Consider the following 15,527-nt stretch of genomic DNA (forward strand, 5'->3'; position numbering starts at 1 on the left):
TCCCTGAAACGAAGAATCATTAGTAATGCTCGTTTCAGTGGCCTGGCTAAACCCAGAGCACGGTGCACAATGACAATGCGCTCAGTGTTGTCGACTCAAATCAAAAGTTAAGAGCTGGCAACCAAGCACGGTCAGAATACCAGTGCAGAGACCAATGCTGAACCCGCAAATGGCGTCACTGGCCTCTGCCCATCATGCATTCTGCCAATGTGCATGAAAGAGGGCTCTGCTCTGTTGGTAGCTCGTTATAATTGGTCTGAGAAGGCAACGGAGAGCACACTGTTATTCTACACTTCGCACATAGTGCAAAGACTAGCCCAGCCCCTAACACAAGCGTCACTGATGCTTCATTTCAGGGAGGGTGCAGAGGCTGTGCCAGGGACCATAGCCACTGCTCCTCATGATGCGTCATTTGAGTATTTCAGCATGTACTGGGATTCTCAAACAAAGCATCATAGAGGAAGTAGGTGAAAATACAATACAATAGCAGTTAGTTTAACGAGGGAAGGATAGGGAACTTTTAATGCAAGTATATTAGAAAATAATTTAGATTACAGAACTACATAGATCGGGATTTAGGTGACAATTACTTTGATCTTCTCACAACCTCTTTAAAATCCATTGAAATTCAAAAGGGCAACCAGGCTCCTCAAAAGGAGTGCTGATCTTTATTGTCCTTGCTAAGATATAGTAAAGAATAGTACATGTCTGAAAGAAAAAACAAAAAAAAAAAAAAAAAAACCTAGGCAACCCTGTCAATATTACTGACGTACTCCCTTTACATTTTATATCATCCCCCAAACCGTATATATGGGCATGCCGTTCCTTGAAGGTAAACTACAGCACCTTTATATCTTCCATTTGTAGTTGAATTTTAGTGTAATTATTTTAATTCATATGCAAATGAGGAATTAATTGCATTTGGTGTAATAGAGCACTTAGAGAACCTGTCATCCGAATTTTAAGGCCTAAACAGCATGTATAGAAAGTTGTTTTAATGCTGAATCAACCTTTACTCGTCTTGTAGAAATCCGTTTTGCTGTTTTAGGTCTCTATCACATGTCCGTGTTTCAAAGACGTGTTGTGCCAGTTTTAAAACCGGTACCACACGTACCCATTATAACCTATGAGGCTGCTCGCATATCAGTTTATTCCGACAAGGGCATATACAAGACTATAGGTCCCTGAAAATTACGTATAACACACGGATGGCATCTGGGTGTCATTTGTGTGCAGTACGTGTTCAACATCGCAAAGTACAGGGTAACCTTTGTAATGTAATTGATTTATCCATCCGTGAAAGACACAGATGACACACTGAAGGTAAAAACGGGACACACTGATCATACACTGATGACACCGGTACCATTTTTCGTGTATGTGCATAAACACTGACGTTTGAAGGAAGCCTTAGGCCCCTTTCAAATTGCGTTTCAGTGGCTCCGTCGGGGCATACGTCCGAAATCCCTCCCCTCCCCCCCCAAAACGAGTTTCAGACGTATACCCCGACGGAGCCACTGAAACGCAATGTGAAAGGAGCCTTAGAGAACTCCATAGTTGTAATAGAGTTGTAACTGCAGGCACTGCCTTTACTGCTCGGCCTTTTCCCTGCCGGCCTCCTGTCTCTGACTGACAGGTCACTGACAGAGGAGTGACCTAGAGTCAGGAGGCCGGCAGCGGGCAGGGAAAGGGAAGAAAGGCAGTTGTTAGTGCTGTGCCCTCCCAATGCACTTACATATCATTAGAATTACAACCATGGATTTCTCTAAAACAGCCAAACGCATTTGTACAAGCGAGGTAAGGATATACTCGGCATTAAAGCGTGCTTTCCCCACCTAGCACCAGGCTGAGGCTGTCATGCTCAGACGACTCATTTGCAAAATAATTAAAATGCTGATTTCTGGTGAATGCAGTAGCAGATTTACATTTAAAGCCTTGCATCTCCATATATGTGGTGTGTGAGACCTGACCTTACTGACAGATTCCTTTTAAGTAAACCTTACTATATTGACCACTTGCTTCTTTAGGTCAGGACAAGGAATATATAAAACGGTATTTACCCACGCTCAGAATTGCAAGATCAATGTTACTGACTGGACATTAGTATTCTGCTCATAAACCATGTCAAGCATTCAATCTGAGCCTCCTATCAGCAGGCATTATCTACTGCGGAACACATTAATCCAACTGCAAACCCCAATTATCTATAAGCAACATGCAGGACCAAAATATAATCCTGGGAAGAGTCAGAATTGTGAGCCAACATGTAACACTTACATGGCTGTCTGTTACCATATTATACACAGCGGAATAGTCATTTCACTTGCAGTAAAATGTTATTGTCACCTTGCAATGTTTCATTGTTCTAAATGCTGAAGCTAAAGGCCCTGTTATACGCTACGATTTATCTGACGATCTCGTTAGCGATGTGACACGCCCAGATCATTGTTAAGATTTGCCGAGATCGCTCATAGGTCATTTTGTAGCGGTCACACATACACATCTCACAAACGACGCTACATCGTTCAGCGATATATTGTTTGACCAAGGCGGTCGTGTGGATGTTGTCCGTCGTTTGCAGAGTGTCAAACGTAGCAATATGTCTGCTGAGTTCCAAACGACGAACAACATTTTGAAACTGAACGACGTGTCAACGATTTTCACCCTGTTTGCGATCGTTCAGAGTCGCACGTAGGTGTCACACGCAACGACGTCGCTGACGGAAGTGCGTCATGAAAACCGTGACCCCGACGACACATCGTCAGATAAATCGTAGCATGTAACGGGGCCTTTACTTTACAGAGTAAAATAATTTGCAGGATCCTGGTCCAACGGCCAAGACAGTAGTCCATAGCAGTCGGACTAGAAACTGGACTTTCCACTACCTGTTGGCATCCCTGCTGTTTCTTCTTATTACCATGTTTTTTTCAAAAATAAGACAGACACTGTCTTATATTTTTTTGCCCCCGCACCCCTCCCCCTAAAAAAAAGCACTAGGTCTTATTTTTGGAGGAGGTCTTATTCTTGGAGAAACACAGTTGGGGGGTAAGTTTACCCCCGAAAAAGGCAGACACCCCACTTCCCAGGAGACTCATACTTACCAGACCCGGACTCCTGCGTGGCTCCCAGGTCCTCCCTGTGATCTCCGGTGGGTGCTGCACGCCGTCCTCCCTTGCTTCTGGCTGACACACTGACACACACACACAGCAGATCACTAACACACTCACACATCACATCCAGCCGCAGGGAATGATGGGAAGAAGTCACGTGTGTCCGCAGGTCCTGTTGAGGCAGTGCCTTGCGCTCCACCGCACAGCCTCTCAGGATTCTGCCGGCGAGAAGAAATCGGGTGTCGCTGGATGTGGCGAGCAAGTGTGCGATCTGATGTGTGTGTGATTCGATGTTTGAGTGTGTGATATGATTATGTGTGCGATCTGATTGTTGTGTAAGCAATGTTGATGTGTGTGTGTATATATGATCTGATGTGTGTGGTTGTGCGATCACTGCAGGTCCTCTGCTCGGCGTCAGGCGAGTATAATTGTGGGGTGTCCACTGTCTATAATGATGTGTCCTGCAGTACCTAACTTTTTTAGCTGCATGGACACTTCATTATTGATCTGGGACTAGGGCTTATTTTCAGAGTAGAGCTTATATTTCAGCCTTGCTCCGAAAATGTTGAAAATCCCCTGCTGTCTTTTTTCGGGGTGGGGGGGGGGTTGTCTTATTCTTGGAAAAACACGGTAGTGGACTGCCAATGCTGCCAATGCTGGACTGCCAATGGAGTAGCAACGTGCCCACTGGACCAGGGCCCTGAAAATTATATTCTTTTGCTCTGCAAATTAATCATTGTTTTACGCCACTTCTTAGACTATTGTTATTAACGTTAGGAAGTATACCAATGAATATACATAAAAAGTCACAATTTTGGGGACAAATTCTGCATGGACGTATGACATTTAACACATTGGTCTCCTATTGGGCAGTGTACTACTTATGCATAAAATGTGGTGCAAGCGTAATTGGGGCCAAATTTACCACTATATTTGTCTACAGCCAAATAAGTGCAGACATAGAAACAGATGAACTCCACTTACTTGGAGTGTTAAAGATGAGAATGATGCCTACATTTACTAATTGTCTCTAATTTTCAAGATACAGGGGTACTTATTCCTAACAGCCTTTGATGCACCCTTACGGGAAGAGCGCATCTTCAGGACTCCATCATTGAGCCCTCAGTGTTACACCATCTTAGAGAGACCAGTAGACACCAGCCATCTCAGCCGCTGATGGAGTATTTATAAAGGCAAGTGATGCCTTTATAAATACTCAGTCACAAAGCATTATTGTTACCCTTTTGGATTATTTAGAAATGACTTAATTTGCTTTGTCAGTGCAAGCCTATTTATGTACACGGCAAAAGGACACTTTCGTCACAAAAGCAAAACTTGACTCCCATGGTTAGGAAAACCTACAAGCCTGCATTTTGGCTGAAGTAGTAGTTTTATCATATTGCAGCGTTTTCGTTTTACAAGAGACAATTGACAGTTTTCAGTCATATAGTAGAATTCAGCATATGAAAATCATTAAAAGGGAATGTCAGAAGAATTTCACCCCCAAACCATTTATATGCACATGTAGCTCTTACAAAGACAAGTCCAGCAATGCCTTTACATGGCCAGTCTGTTCCTGGGGAACAGAGCAGGAGTGACAGAGGCTTAAGATAATCAGCTTCGTTTGTATATCAATTCAAAAGATAATTACCTTTCACAAATGGTACAGGACCCCACAAGAGGGGGAGCACTACTAGACCTTGTACTAACCAATAGGCCAGACCGCATATCAAATATACAAGTTGGGGGTTACTTGGGGAATAGTGATCACAAAATAATAAGTTTTCATGTATTCTTTAGTAAGATGTCTAGTAGAGGGGCTACAAGGACACTAAACTTCAGGAAAGCAAATTTTAAACGGTTGAGAGATGATCTTAGTGCAATAAACTGGGATGATGTACTAAGTAATAAAAGTACACAAAGCAAATGGGAGACTTATGAGCATCCTGAATAGGGCTTGTGCAGAAAATATACCCTATGGGAACAAACATGCTAGAAATAGGAGGAAACCCCTATGGCTAAATAGAGCTGTAAGGGAAGCAATAAAAGAAAAACAGAAAGCCTTAAAAGAATTAAAGAGGGTAGGTAGTGATGAGGCATTATATAATTATAGAAAATTAAATAAAATATGTAAAAAGCAAATTAAGTTAGCTAAGTTTGAGACAGAGAGACTCATTGCGAGAGAAAGTAAAAATAATCCTAAAATATTCTTTAACTACATAAACAGTAAAAAACTGAAAAGCGATAGTGTTGGCCCCCTTAAAAATAGTCTTGGTGAAATGGTGGAAGGGGATGAGGGTAAAGCCAACCTGCTGAATGACTTTTTTTCTACGGTTTTTATACAAGAAAATGCCATGGCAGATGACATGACCAGTGATACCATAAATTCACCCTTGAATATTACCTGTTTAACCCAGCAGGAAGTACGCCGCCGCCTCGAAATCACTAAGGTTGACAAATCTCCGGGCCCGGATGGCATACACCCCAGAGTACTACCGGAATTGAGTTCTGTGATAGATAGACCATTATTTTTAATCTTCTCAGATTCCTTAATAACAGGGTCGGTACCGCAGGACTGGCGCATAGCACATGTGGTGCCAATATTCACAAAGGGGACAAAAACTGAGCCGGGAAATTATAGGCCGGTAAGTTTAACCTCTACAGTTGGTAAAATCCTTGAGGGTTTCTTGAGAGATGCTATACTGGAGTATCTCAAGAAAAATAACCTTATGACAGAGTATCAACATGGGTTTATGAGGGATCGATCCTGTCAAACTAATTTGATCAGCTTCTATGAAGAGGTAAGTTCAAGCCTGGACCAGGGAAATGCAGTGGATGTTGTGTATATGGACTTTTCAAAAGCTTTTGATACGGTGCCACACAAAAGGTTGGTACATAAAATGAGAATAATGGGGATAGGGGGAAATATGTGTAACTGGGTTAAAAACTGGCTCAGTGATAGGAAACAAAGGGTGGTTATTAATGGTACGTACTCGGACTGGGTCTCAGTTCATAGTGGGGTACCACAGGGGTCAGTATTGGGCCCGCTTCTTTTCAACATATTTATAAATGACCTTGTTGGGGGCATGCGGAGTAGAATTTCAATATTTGCAGATGATACTAAACTCTGCAGGGTAATTAATACAGAGGAGGATAATTTTATATTACAATGAGATTTATGTAAATTGGAGGATTGGGCTGAGAAGTGGCAATTGAAGTTTAATGTAGATAAATGTAAGGTCATGCACTTGGGTAGAGGAAATAACATTTATGATTATGTACTTAATTGTAGAACTGGGTAAAACATACACAGAAAAAGACTTGGGTGTATGGGTGGATGGTAAACTTCACTTTAGTGGACAGTGTCAGGCAACTGCTGCCAGGGCTAATAAAATAATGGGATGTATTAAAAGAGGTATAAGTGTTCATGAAAAAAATATAGTTCTACCTCTGTACAAGTCACTAGTGCGACCGCACTTAGAATACTGTGTACAATTCTGGTCACCGATATATAAGAAGGACATAGCTGAACTGGAAAGGGTGCAGAGAAGAGCGACCAAGATTATTAGAGGAATGGGTGGGCTGCAATACCAAGACAGGTTATTAAACTTGGGGTTATTTAGTTTGGAAAAACGAAGGCTTAGGGGGGATCTAATCAAAATGTATAAATATATGAGGGGACAGTACAGAGACCTTTCCAAAGATCTTTTTACACCTAGGCCTGCGACTGGAACACGGGGGCATCCGCTACGTCTTGAGGAAAGAAGGTTTAATCATAATCACAGACGAGGATTCTTTACTGTACGAGCAGTGAGACTATGGAACTCTCTGCCGCATGATGTTGTAATGAGTGATTCACTACTAACATTTAAGCAGAGCCTGGATGCCTTTCTTGAAAAATTTAATATTACCAGTTATGTATATTAGATTTTATGACAGGGTATTGATCCAGGGAACTAGTCTGATTGCCGGATGTGGAGTCAGGAAGGAAATTTTTTCCCCATTGGAACTTGTTTGCCACATTGGGGTTTTTTTGCCTTCCTCTGGATCAACATGTTAGGCTACGGGTTGAACTAGATGGACTTAGGCGGGCTTTGCACGCTGCGACATCGGTAACAATGTGTTACCGATGCTGCAGCGATAGTCCCGCCCCCGTCGCACGTGCAATATCTAGTGAAAGCTGCCGTAGCGATTATTATCGCTACGGCAGTTTCACACGCACATACCTGCCGTGCGACGTCCCTCTGGCCGGCGACCCGCCTCCTTCCTAAGGGGGCGGGTCGTGCGGCGTCACAGCGACGTCACACGGCAAGCGGCCAATTGAAGTGGAGGGGCGGAGATGAGCAGGATGTAAACATCCCGCCCACCTCAGTCCTTCTCATTGCAGCCGGCGGCAGGTAAGGTGAAGTTCCTCGCTCCTGCGGCTTCATACACAGCTATGTGTGCTGCCGCAGGAATGAGGAACAACATCGCACCTGTCGCTCCACCGGCATTATGGAAATGTCGGAGGCTGCAGCGATGATACGATAACGACGCTTTTGCGCTCGTTCATCGTATCAAAAAGGATTTGCACGTTGCGATAACGACTGCGACGCCGGATGTGCGTCACTTTCGATTTGACCCCATCGACATCGCACGTGCAATGTCGCAACGTGCAAAGCCGCCCTTAGAGTCCCCCTTCAACCTTAAAAACTATGATACTATGATACTATGAAAAGCTGATTTCTCAGTAACAAATGAGTTTGAAGATCTGCAGCCTCCGTCACTCCAGCTCTATTCCCCAGTAACTGACTGGTCATATAAAAGGCATTGCTGGGCTTGTCTGATAGATCCCCTTTAAGAAATGTCACATTTCATTTCCCAACCGATCAACTTGTGAAACTTTGTAGTGCTAACTCCTTCCCACCTCAGCCTATTTTTAATTTGCGTTTTATTTTTTAGTCCAATACAAATAACTTTTTTTTAGTTTACCGTCCACATAGACGTAGGAGTTGTTGCTTTTTGCAGGACAAGTTGTACTTTTGAATGACATCATTCATTTTAGCATATATCGTATTTTTCATTTTATACGACGCACCATATTATAAGACACACCCCAAATTTAGAGATAAAAAAAAGTAAAAAAAAATAAAAATGGGGTCAGTCTTATAATCCGGTGTTGTCTTACCGGAAGGGGGCAGCAGTGGTGGTGAAGCGGGGTCACAGAAGGCAGAGGTAGTGGTGGCAGCTGCGGCGGGTTAGTGGCGTCAGTGTCCATGGCAGCAGGTCCGTGGCAGCAGCAGCTGCGGCGGGTGAGTGATGGAGCAGGCCGGTGCGGTGAGTGTCCTAGTCTGTCCGCGGTCCCGGTTCAAATAATGATGCCTGGAGCGGCGCATGCGCAGATGGAGTTCTCATCCACCATCCAAGGGCTCCATCTGCGAACGCAGTGAACCCCGGAGCAGCGCGTGCGCAGATGGAGCTCTCATCCAAAAGCTCCATCTGCGCACGTGCTGACTCCCGGCGCCATCATTTGAAACTGGGGCCGCGGACACACAGGGACACCTGCCGCACAGCCACCTGCCCGCACAGAGTGGCAGCCAGCAGGCCGCACGCATGCACAGAGGCAGCCGGCCTCCAGGACAGAGGCAGCTGGCACCGACAGGCACCCGCCTGCCCACAAGCAGCCACAGGCAGCCGGCCGCCCAAACGCACCCGGTCGCTGCACAGACAGCCCCCCGGTAAACTATATTCGGATTTAAAGATGCAAACCTCATTTTCCGCCCAAATTTTTGTGAGGAAAAGTGAGTCTTATAATCCGAAAAATATGGTAATATACTGGAAAATGTGACTGGATATTGCAAAATAACACAAACAACCCCCCTTGTTGTTTTGTGGGGCATTCAGGTGTATTTATTTATCATTTTGGGATACATACATTTTGATCATTTTTTTATTTTAATTAAAAGAACAAAAAAAATAAATTTGGGGGATTTTAAATGTTTTATTTTTTTTTTACCAATCTTAAATTAATTGTATATTTTGATAGATCTGACTTTTATGGATGCAGTAATACCACATGAACTTTTTTTTTTTCTCTATCTTTACATTATTTATTAGTCTCCCCAGGTGACTTAAAAATGCGATCATTGATCACTTCTACTACATAAAGCAATACCCCAGTGTTCTTATACGTAGTAAAAATCAGTCTCCATTGAAGCCAATAATGATGAGTGAGCGTGTTTGCCATTGCTCAATACTCTATCAAGCATCGGGTTGCTGGGTTACGCGCAGTGCTCGGCTGAGTATCACGGGTGCTCGGATATGTCGTTTGTGAAACAGCAAACCAAAGAAGAGGCTTGCTTCAGTGAATGATGGGAGCAGACAACCCGGTGAAAGCCGGAGCAGTCTCCGAATGGCTCTCATTGGGGTTAAGCACAACATTTTCAAATGTAGTGTGCAAAAAACACACACAAGAAAATAAAAATAAAAAAAACCCGCCCACCCCGGAAATGCTCTATATATGGTTGGCCGCATGTGAGTGGAGAGCCAAACTGCCCACTAATTGTCTTCCATTATACTCGTTATGGGAGTTGAGCCAGTCAGAGTGTCCAATCTGCTCGAGTAAAGAGCATTCGAGCACTACTGTGCTCGCTCGTCATTAAAAACAAGCCACAAGTGATGGCAGACACAGGGGTCTTCAGTAGAGCCCAGCCTGCTGAATCAACCCATCAGCACCCCCACAATCTTGTCGTAGAGATGGCAGGAGTTCTATGTGCAAAATGATATATGGCATTTTAAAGACCATGGTTCGCAGGCTTGCATCCCTCCTTGGGCAGTGTTGTGATGACTTGTTACCTTTTAGATCTGGTCGGTTCCGAACACCAACAGACACAAAGAAGCAATCCATATCCACATGAATTATGCAGTTCTGGCACTTGGAATTGGCCGAGGCAGGTATAGCTCCTAAAAATGTAAAAAAGAACAAAAACATTTATATTGAAGGAACAGCACCAGGCTCTACTATACCTACCAACATTAACAATGCAAAATGTGGGAGAATTAAATGTTCTCAGTCCGTTAAACAAACTTTGCATAAATGAATAGTGCAAGGAAATCTAAAACTGCGGACTACATCTTATCAGAGACAGCTGCTTCTTTCTCCACTTATGAGCCACTGGGAAAACCAACAAACCACCTACTTCTAGATGTGTCCTTGACTCTGTTGTGTGGGTCACAGCATTCTCCTGCATCATTAGAACTGTTGATAAGAATTCCCTCCATTTTGCTGCATTTTTTTAATGGCAGCAGTAGTTTAGTCAGAAGTACTAATCTTATCATAAAGAAATGGAAATCTAGCGTCACTGCTCGACTATGGGACCCATCAGACCACCACATCCATCATGACTCTGTTAGGCCCTCTTCAAATGTCAGTGATTCTGGTACGTATGTTGCCGTATTTATACGTACCAGAATTACGGACATACGCAAGCTCATTAAAATCAATGGGTCTGCGGACACATCAGTGATTTCTTACTGACGTGTCTCCGAGAAGCGCTCACGCGTATCCATGCGCTCGGTAAGGAGACAAGTCCGCTTTTTTCTGGCATCACTGATGTCCCACAAACTACACAGTGCTGTGATCTGTGAAACACGTACCAGAAAATCACGTACATTTAAAATAAAAAGCTTTTTAAACTCACCAGTCTCCAGCGATGTGGTCTTTAGCCGCTGCTGTCTCTGCTTCCAGGCTGGCTAATTATACTCATACATATGCACTGCTCAGCCGACCCGGAAGTAGCTGAAGAGGGGAGACAGCGGCGGCCGGACACAGCAGCGCGAGAGACTTCAGCACCACGGAGAGCAGCAGGGTGCACAGGTGAGTATAAATGCCTGATCTCCGTGTACTATCATGGATACTACACGGAGATCACACGTGTGCCAAAATCATGGCACACAGAGGAACATACATACCTATAACATGTCAGTGAAAAACGTGTGTGAAAGAGGCCATAAGCAAGTTACAATGCCAACATGCATAGCGCCTTCCTCATGTTTATATTAACGCAAATACACAGGATCACAGTAATAAAACACGTAGGCCCCATTTCATCATTTGTCCTTTTTTTCCCCAAATTCTTCAAAACAACGCACACCTCATGAATTAGGCGCACAGTCAAAAATGGTCTTTTTCTCTTTTGAATTGATTCAAATTGATTCACAGTTCGCAAAATGGTGCAAACATTTTGGAAACAAATACCAGGGAAAATGGAGTTGTACCAAATTTTGCAACTTTTTATTAAGTTACAATTCAGAAATCAGGCAAAACCATTTGGAATCAATCTGCCCACAATGCAGGAGAAAAAAAAAACCCAAAACCGGTGAATACATAAAACAGACTTCAAAAATAGAATAATGAATTAGGTGTAAACAGAAAAAAAAAGGTCAAAACATATAAAACTAGGCGCAAATGCAATGATGAATCAGGGCCATAAGGTTATTCAGATTATGTTCAAGTCTTTTCTCAGAGATATACAGTATGTTGGCAGTATTTGACGCATACCGAGAATGTACATCACTCAATTGAGTACATTATACTTTTTAGTGAGATGTCTCCGCATAGAAAAGCATGGTAGACTACATTTTTGTATATACAGTGGAACCTTGGTTAACGAGAACAATCCGTTCTGGGACTGTGCTTGTAAACCAAGTTACTCGTTCAGCAAAGCAAAATTTCCCATAGGAAATAATGCAAGCTCAGACAATTCATTCCTCCACAACTTGTTCAATGTCCCATCCTGGTCACCTATTGTGCCATTCCACACACACACACACATTATGGTCACCTTACCTTCCGTTCCATCGCCGGCCTCCTCGTTTTTGTAGTTCGCCGGTACAGGATGTGTATCGCAACGATAGAGGAACTTCCACTGCCAGATCGCTGATGTCAAAAGGCAGGAGCCGCTTGCCTCTGATTGGCCAGCACGCTGCCTCTGAGTAGCGGCTGACAGCAGAAGTTCCTCCATCGTCGCGATGGTTTCCAGATACACATCCTGTAGCGGCGAACTACAAGAACCATAAGGCCGGCGATGGAATGGAAGGTAAGGTGAGCATAATGTGTGTGTGTGTGTGTTTGTGTGGACTGCAAGAGCGGGTCAGAGCGCGGTTAAAGTATGGAACCGGAAGTGCGTGCGGTAAGTATTTGCTCGTACGGCAAAGCTTGCTTGTAAACGGAGTTACAAATTTACAACAAACTTTGCTCGTATAGCAAAATACTCGCAAACCGGGTTACTCAGAAACCGAGGTTTCACTGTATAGTTAAAAATATAATATATACACACATATATATATATATATATATATATATATATATATATAATTGGTCTCTATTCAGCCATGATGGCCTATGCCTTTCCCAGCATATTCAGGGGGTGAAATAAGTACTGAACACATCACCAAGGTGTGAACATCATGGTGTGGGGCTGTATTTCAGCATATAGCACTGGCAAACTTCATATAATTGAAGGAAGGATGGATGGGTAAATGTACTGCGAACGTCTTGATAAAAATCTGCTGCCATCTACCAGGATAATGAAGATGAAACAACGGTGGACATTTCAGCAAGACCATGATCCCAAACACACAGCCCGATAAAACTCTCAACTGATTTCAGATAAAGAAAAAGCTGCTAGAATGGCCCAGACAATCACCTGACCTGAATCCTATAGAAAAAGAGAATTTTGTTACTTACCGTAAATTCTTTTTCTTATAGTTCCGTATTGGGAGACCCAGACCATGGGTGTTTAGCTTCTGCCTCCGGAGGACACACAAAGTACTACACTTAAAAGTGTAGCTCCTCCCTCTGAGCTTATACACCCCCTGGTAGCCAGTCCTAGCCAGTTTAGTGCAAAAGCTGAAGGAGAATAGCCACCCACAAGTAGAACCGAGTAAGAACCGGAACAACCGGAGACTCGGTCCACGACAACAGCCGGTGAAAACACACGGAACAAGAAAATTGCCAACAGGCAACAGGGAGGGAGCTGGGTCTCCCAATACGGAACTATAAGAAAAAGAATTTACGGTAAGTAACAAAATTCTCTTTTTCTTTATCGTTCCTTTGGGAGACCCAGACCATGGGACGTTCCAAAGCTGTCCCTGGGTGGGAATAAACAGAAAAAACTAAGAAGTAGGCGGAGCCTAACTTCACAAGTGGGCGACAGCCGCCTGAAGGATGCGTCTGCCCAAGCTCGCATCCGCCGAAGCATGAGCATGCACTTGGTAGTGCTTCGAAAAGGTATGCAGGCTAGTCCAAGTGGCAGCCTGACAGACTTGTTGAGCCGTAGCCTGGTGCCTAAAAGCCCAAGAGGCACCGACAGCTCTGGTCGAGTGTGCTTTGATCCCCGGCGGGGGAGGCACCTGAGTACTCTGGTAGGCGTCCGAAATGGTCGATCTAATCCAACGGGCCAAGGTCGGCTTAGAAGCAGAGAGACCCTTGCGCCGCCCTGTGGTTAGCACTAAAAGAGAGGTGCACCGCCTAAGCGCAGCGGTGCGAGACACATAGATCCGGAGAGCACGCACCAGATCTAGAGTATGCAGCGCTTTCTCAAAGCGATGAACAGGGGCCGGACAGACGGAAGGCAAGGAAATATCCTGGTTAAGGTGGAAGGGAGAGACCACCTTAGGAAGAAAGTCCGGGGTCGGACGGAGAACTACCTTGTCTTGGTGAAAAACCAAAAAAGGTGACTCCGAGGAGAGCGCAGCCAAATCAGAGACTCTCCTGAGAGAAGTTATGGCAACTAGAAAGGCCACCTTTTGAGAAAGACGATACAAAGAAACCTCCCTAAGGTGCTCGAAAGGGGGTTTCTGCAATACCGTGAGGACCAAGTAAAGGTCCCAGGGATCCAAGGGCCGCCGATAAGGCGGAATGATGTGAGACGCACCTTGCATGAAGGTGCGGACCTGAGCCAGCCGGGCGAGACGTCGCTGGAACAGCACTGATAGAGCTGAGACTTGTCCCTTGAGAGAGTTGAGGGACAGTCCTAGCGGCAGACCGGACTGTAAAAAAGACAGAAGGGTCGGCAACGAGAATGGCCAAGGAGAATGGCCGGAAGAGCGACACCAGGACAGGAAAATTTTCCAAGTTCTGTGATAGATCTTGACGGAGGAAGACTTACGGGCCCGAGTCATAGTGGAGATGACTTCAGGAGGAATACCAGAAGCCGTCAAAATCCAGGACTCAAGAGCCACGCCGTCAATTTGAGTGCCGCAGAATTCGGGCGGAGAAACGGACCTTGCGAGAGCAGGTCTGGACGGTCCGGAAGATGCCACGGCATCTCCACGGACAGTTGGAGCAGGTCCGGATACCAAGCTCGCCTGGGCCAGTCCGGTGCAATGAGGATGACTCGACGGCCCTCCATTCTGATCTTGCGCAGGACTCTGGGCAAGAGAGCTAGAGGGGGAAACACGTAGGACAGACGAAACTGGGACCAGTCTTGAACCAGAGCGTCCGCGGCGAAGGCCTGAGGATCGTGGGAGCGAGCCACGTAAACCGGAACCTTGTTGTTGTGACGGGATGCCATTAGGTCCACGTCCGGAGTGCCCCACTTGCGGCAGATTGACTGAAACACTGCCGGGTGCAGGGACCACTTGCCACCGACCACGGATTGACGGCTGAGATAATCTGACTCCCAGTTTTCTACGCCAGGGATGTGGACTGCGGATATGGTGGACTTGGAGTCCTCCGCCCACTGAAGAATGCGTTGGACCTCCAACATTGCCAGGCGGCTGCGTGTCCTGCCTTGGTGATTGATGTAAGCAACCGCTGTCGCGTTGTCTGACTGGACTCGAATGTGCCTGCCCGCCAACAGGTGGTGAAAGGCTAGGAGAGCTAGAAGCACAGCTCTGGTTTCCAGCACATTGATTGAAAGGGCTGACTCGGACGGAGTCCAAGTGCCCTGTGCTCTGTGGTGGAGATGTACCGCTCCCCAGCCGGATAGGCTGGCATCCGTGGTGAGAATCACCCAGGACGGAGTCAGGAAGGAGCGCCCTTTGGACAGGGAGAGGGGTCGAAGCCACCACTGAAGAGAGCTCCTGGTCCGTGGCGACAGAGCTACTAACCTCTGTAAGGAGGAAGGCCGCTTGTCCCAACAGCGGAGAATGTCCAGCTGCAGAGGACGCAGATGGAACAGGGCAAAGGGAACCGCCTCCATGGAGGCCACCATTTGACCCAGCACCTGCATCAGACGCCTGAGGGTATAACGGCGGGGTCTCAGGAGAGAGCGCACCGCCAACCGGAGTGACAGCTGTTTGTCTAAGGGCAACTTCACAAGTGCCGGCAAAGTCTCGAACTGCATCCCTAGGTACGTGAGCCTCTGGGTCGGAGTCAGAGTGGATTTGGGCAGATTGACAAGCCACCCGAATTTGGCTAGAGTGGCGAGAGTG

At 45.4% G+C, this 15,527-nt stretch overlaps 1 protein-coding gene across 1 annotated transcript in view; it reads right to left on the reverse strand.

Annotated features, from left to right (window-relative positions):
* The window catches only part of REV1 (REV1 DNA directed polymerase), a 133,220-nt gene that overhangs the window by 86,034 nt on the left and 31,659 nt on the right, over window positions 1–15,527 (reverse strand). The window contains exon 7 of the mRNA XM_075336410.1: window positions 9,945–10,052. Within this exon, the coding sequence (XP_075192525.1) occupies window positions 9,945–10,052 (108 nt within the window). The remainder of the gene's footprint in view (window positions 1–9,944; window positions 10,053–15,527) is intronic.

Source organism: Anomaloglossus baeobatrachus, chromosome 2, assembly GCF_048569485.1.
Source record: "Anomaloglossus baeobatrachus isolate aAnoBae1 chromosome 2, aAnoBae1.hap1, whole genome shotgun sequence".
Taxonomy (NCBI): Eukaryota; Metazoa; Chordata; class Amphibia; order Anura; family Aromobatidae; genus Anomaloglossus; species Anomaloglossus baeobatrachus.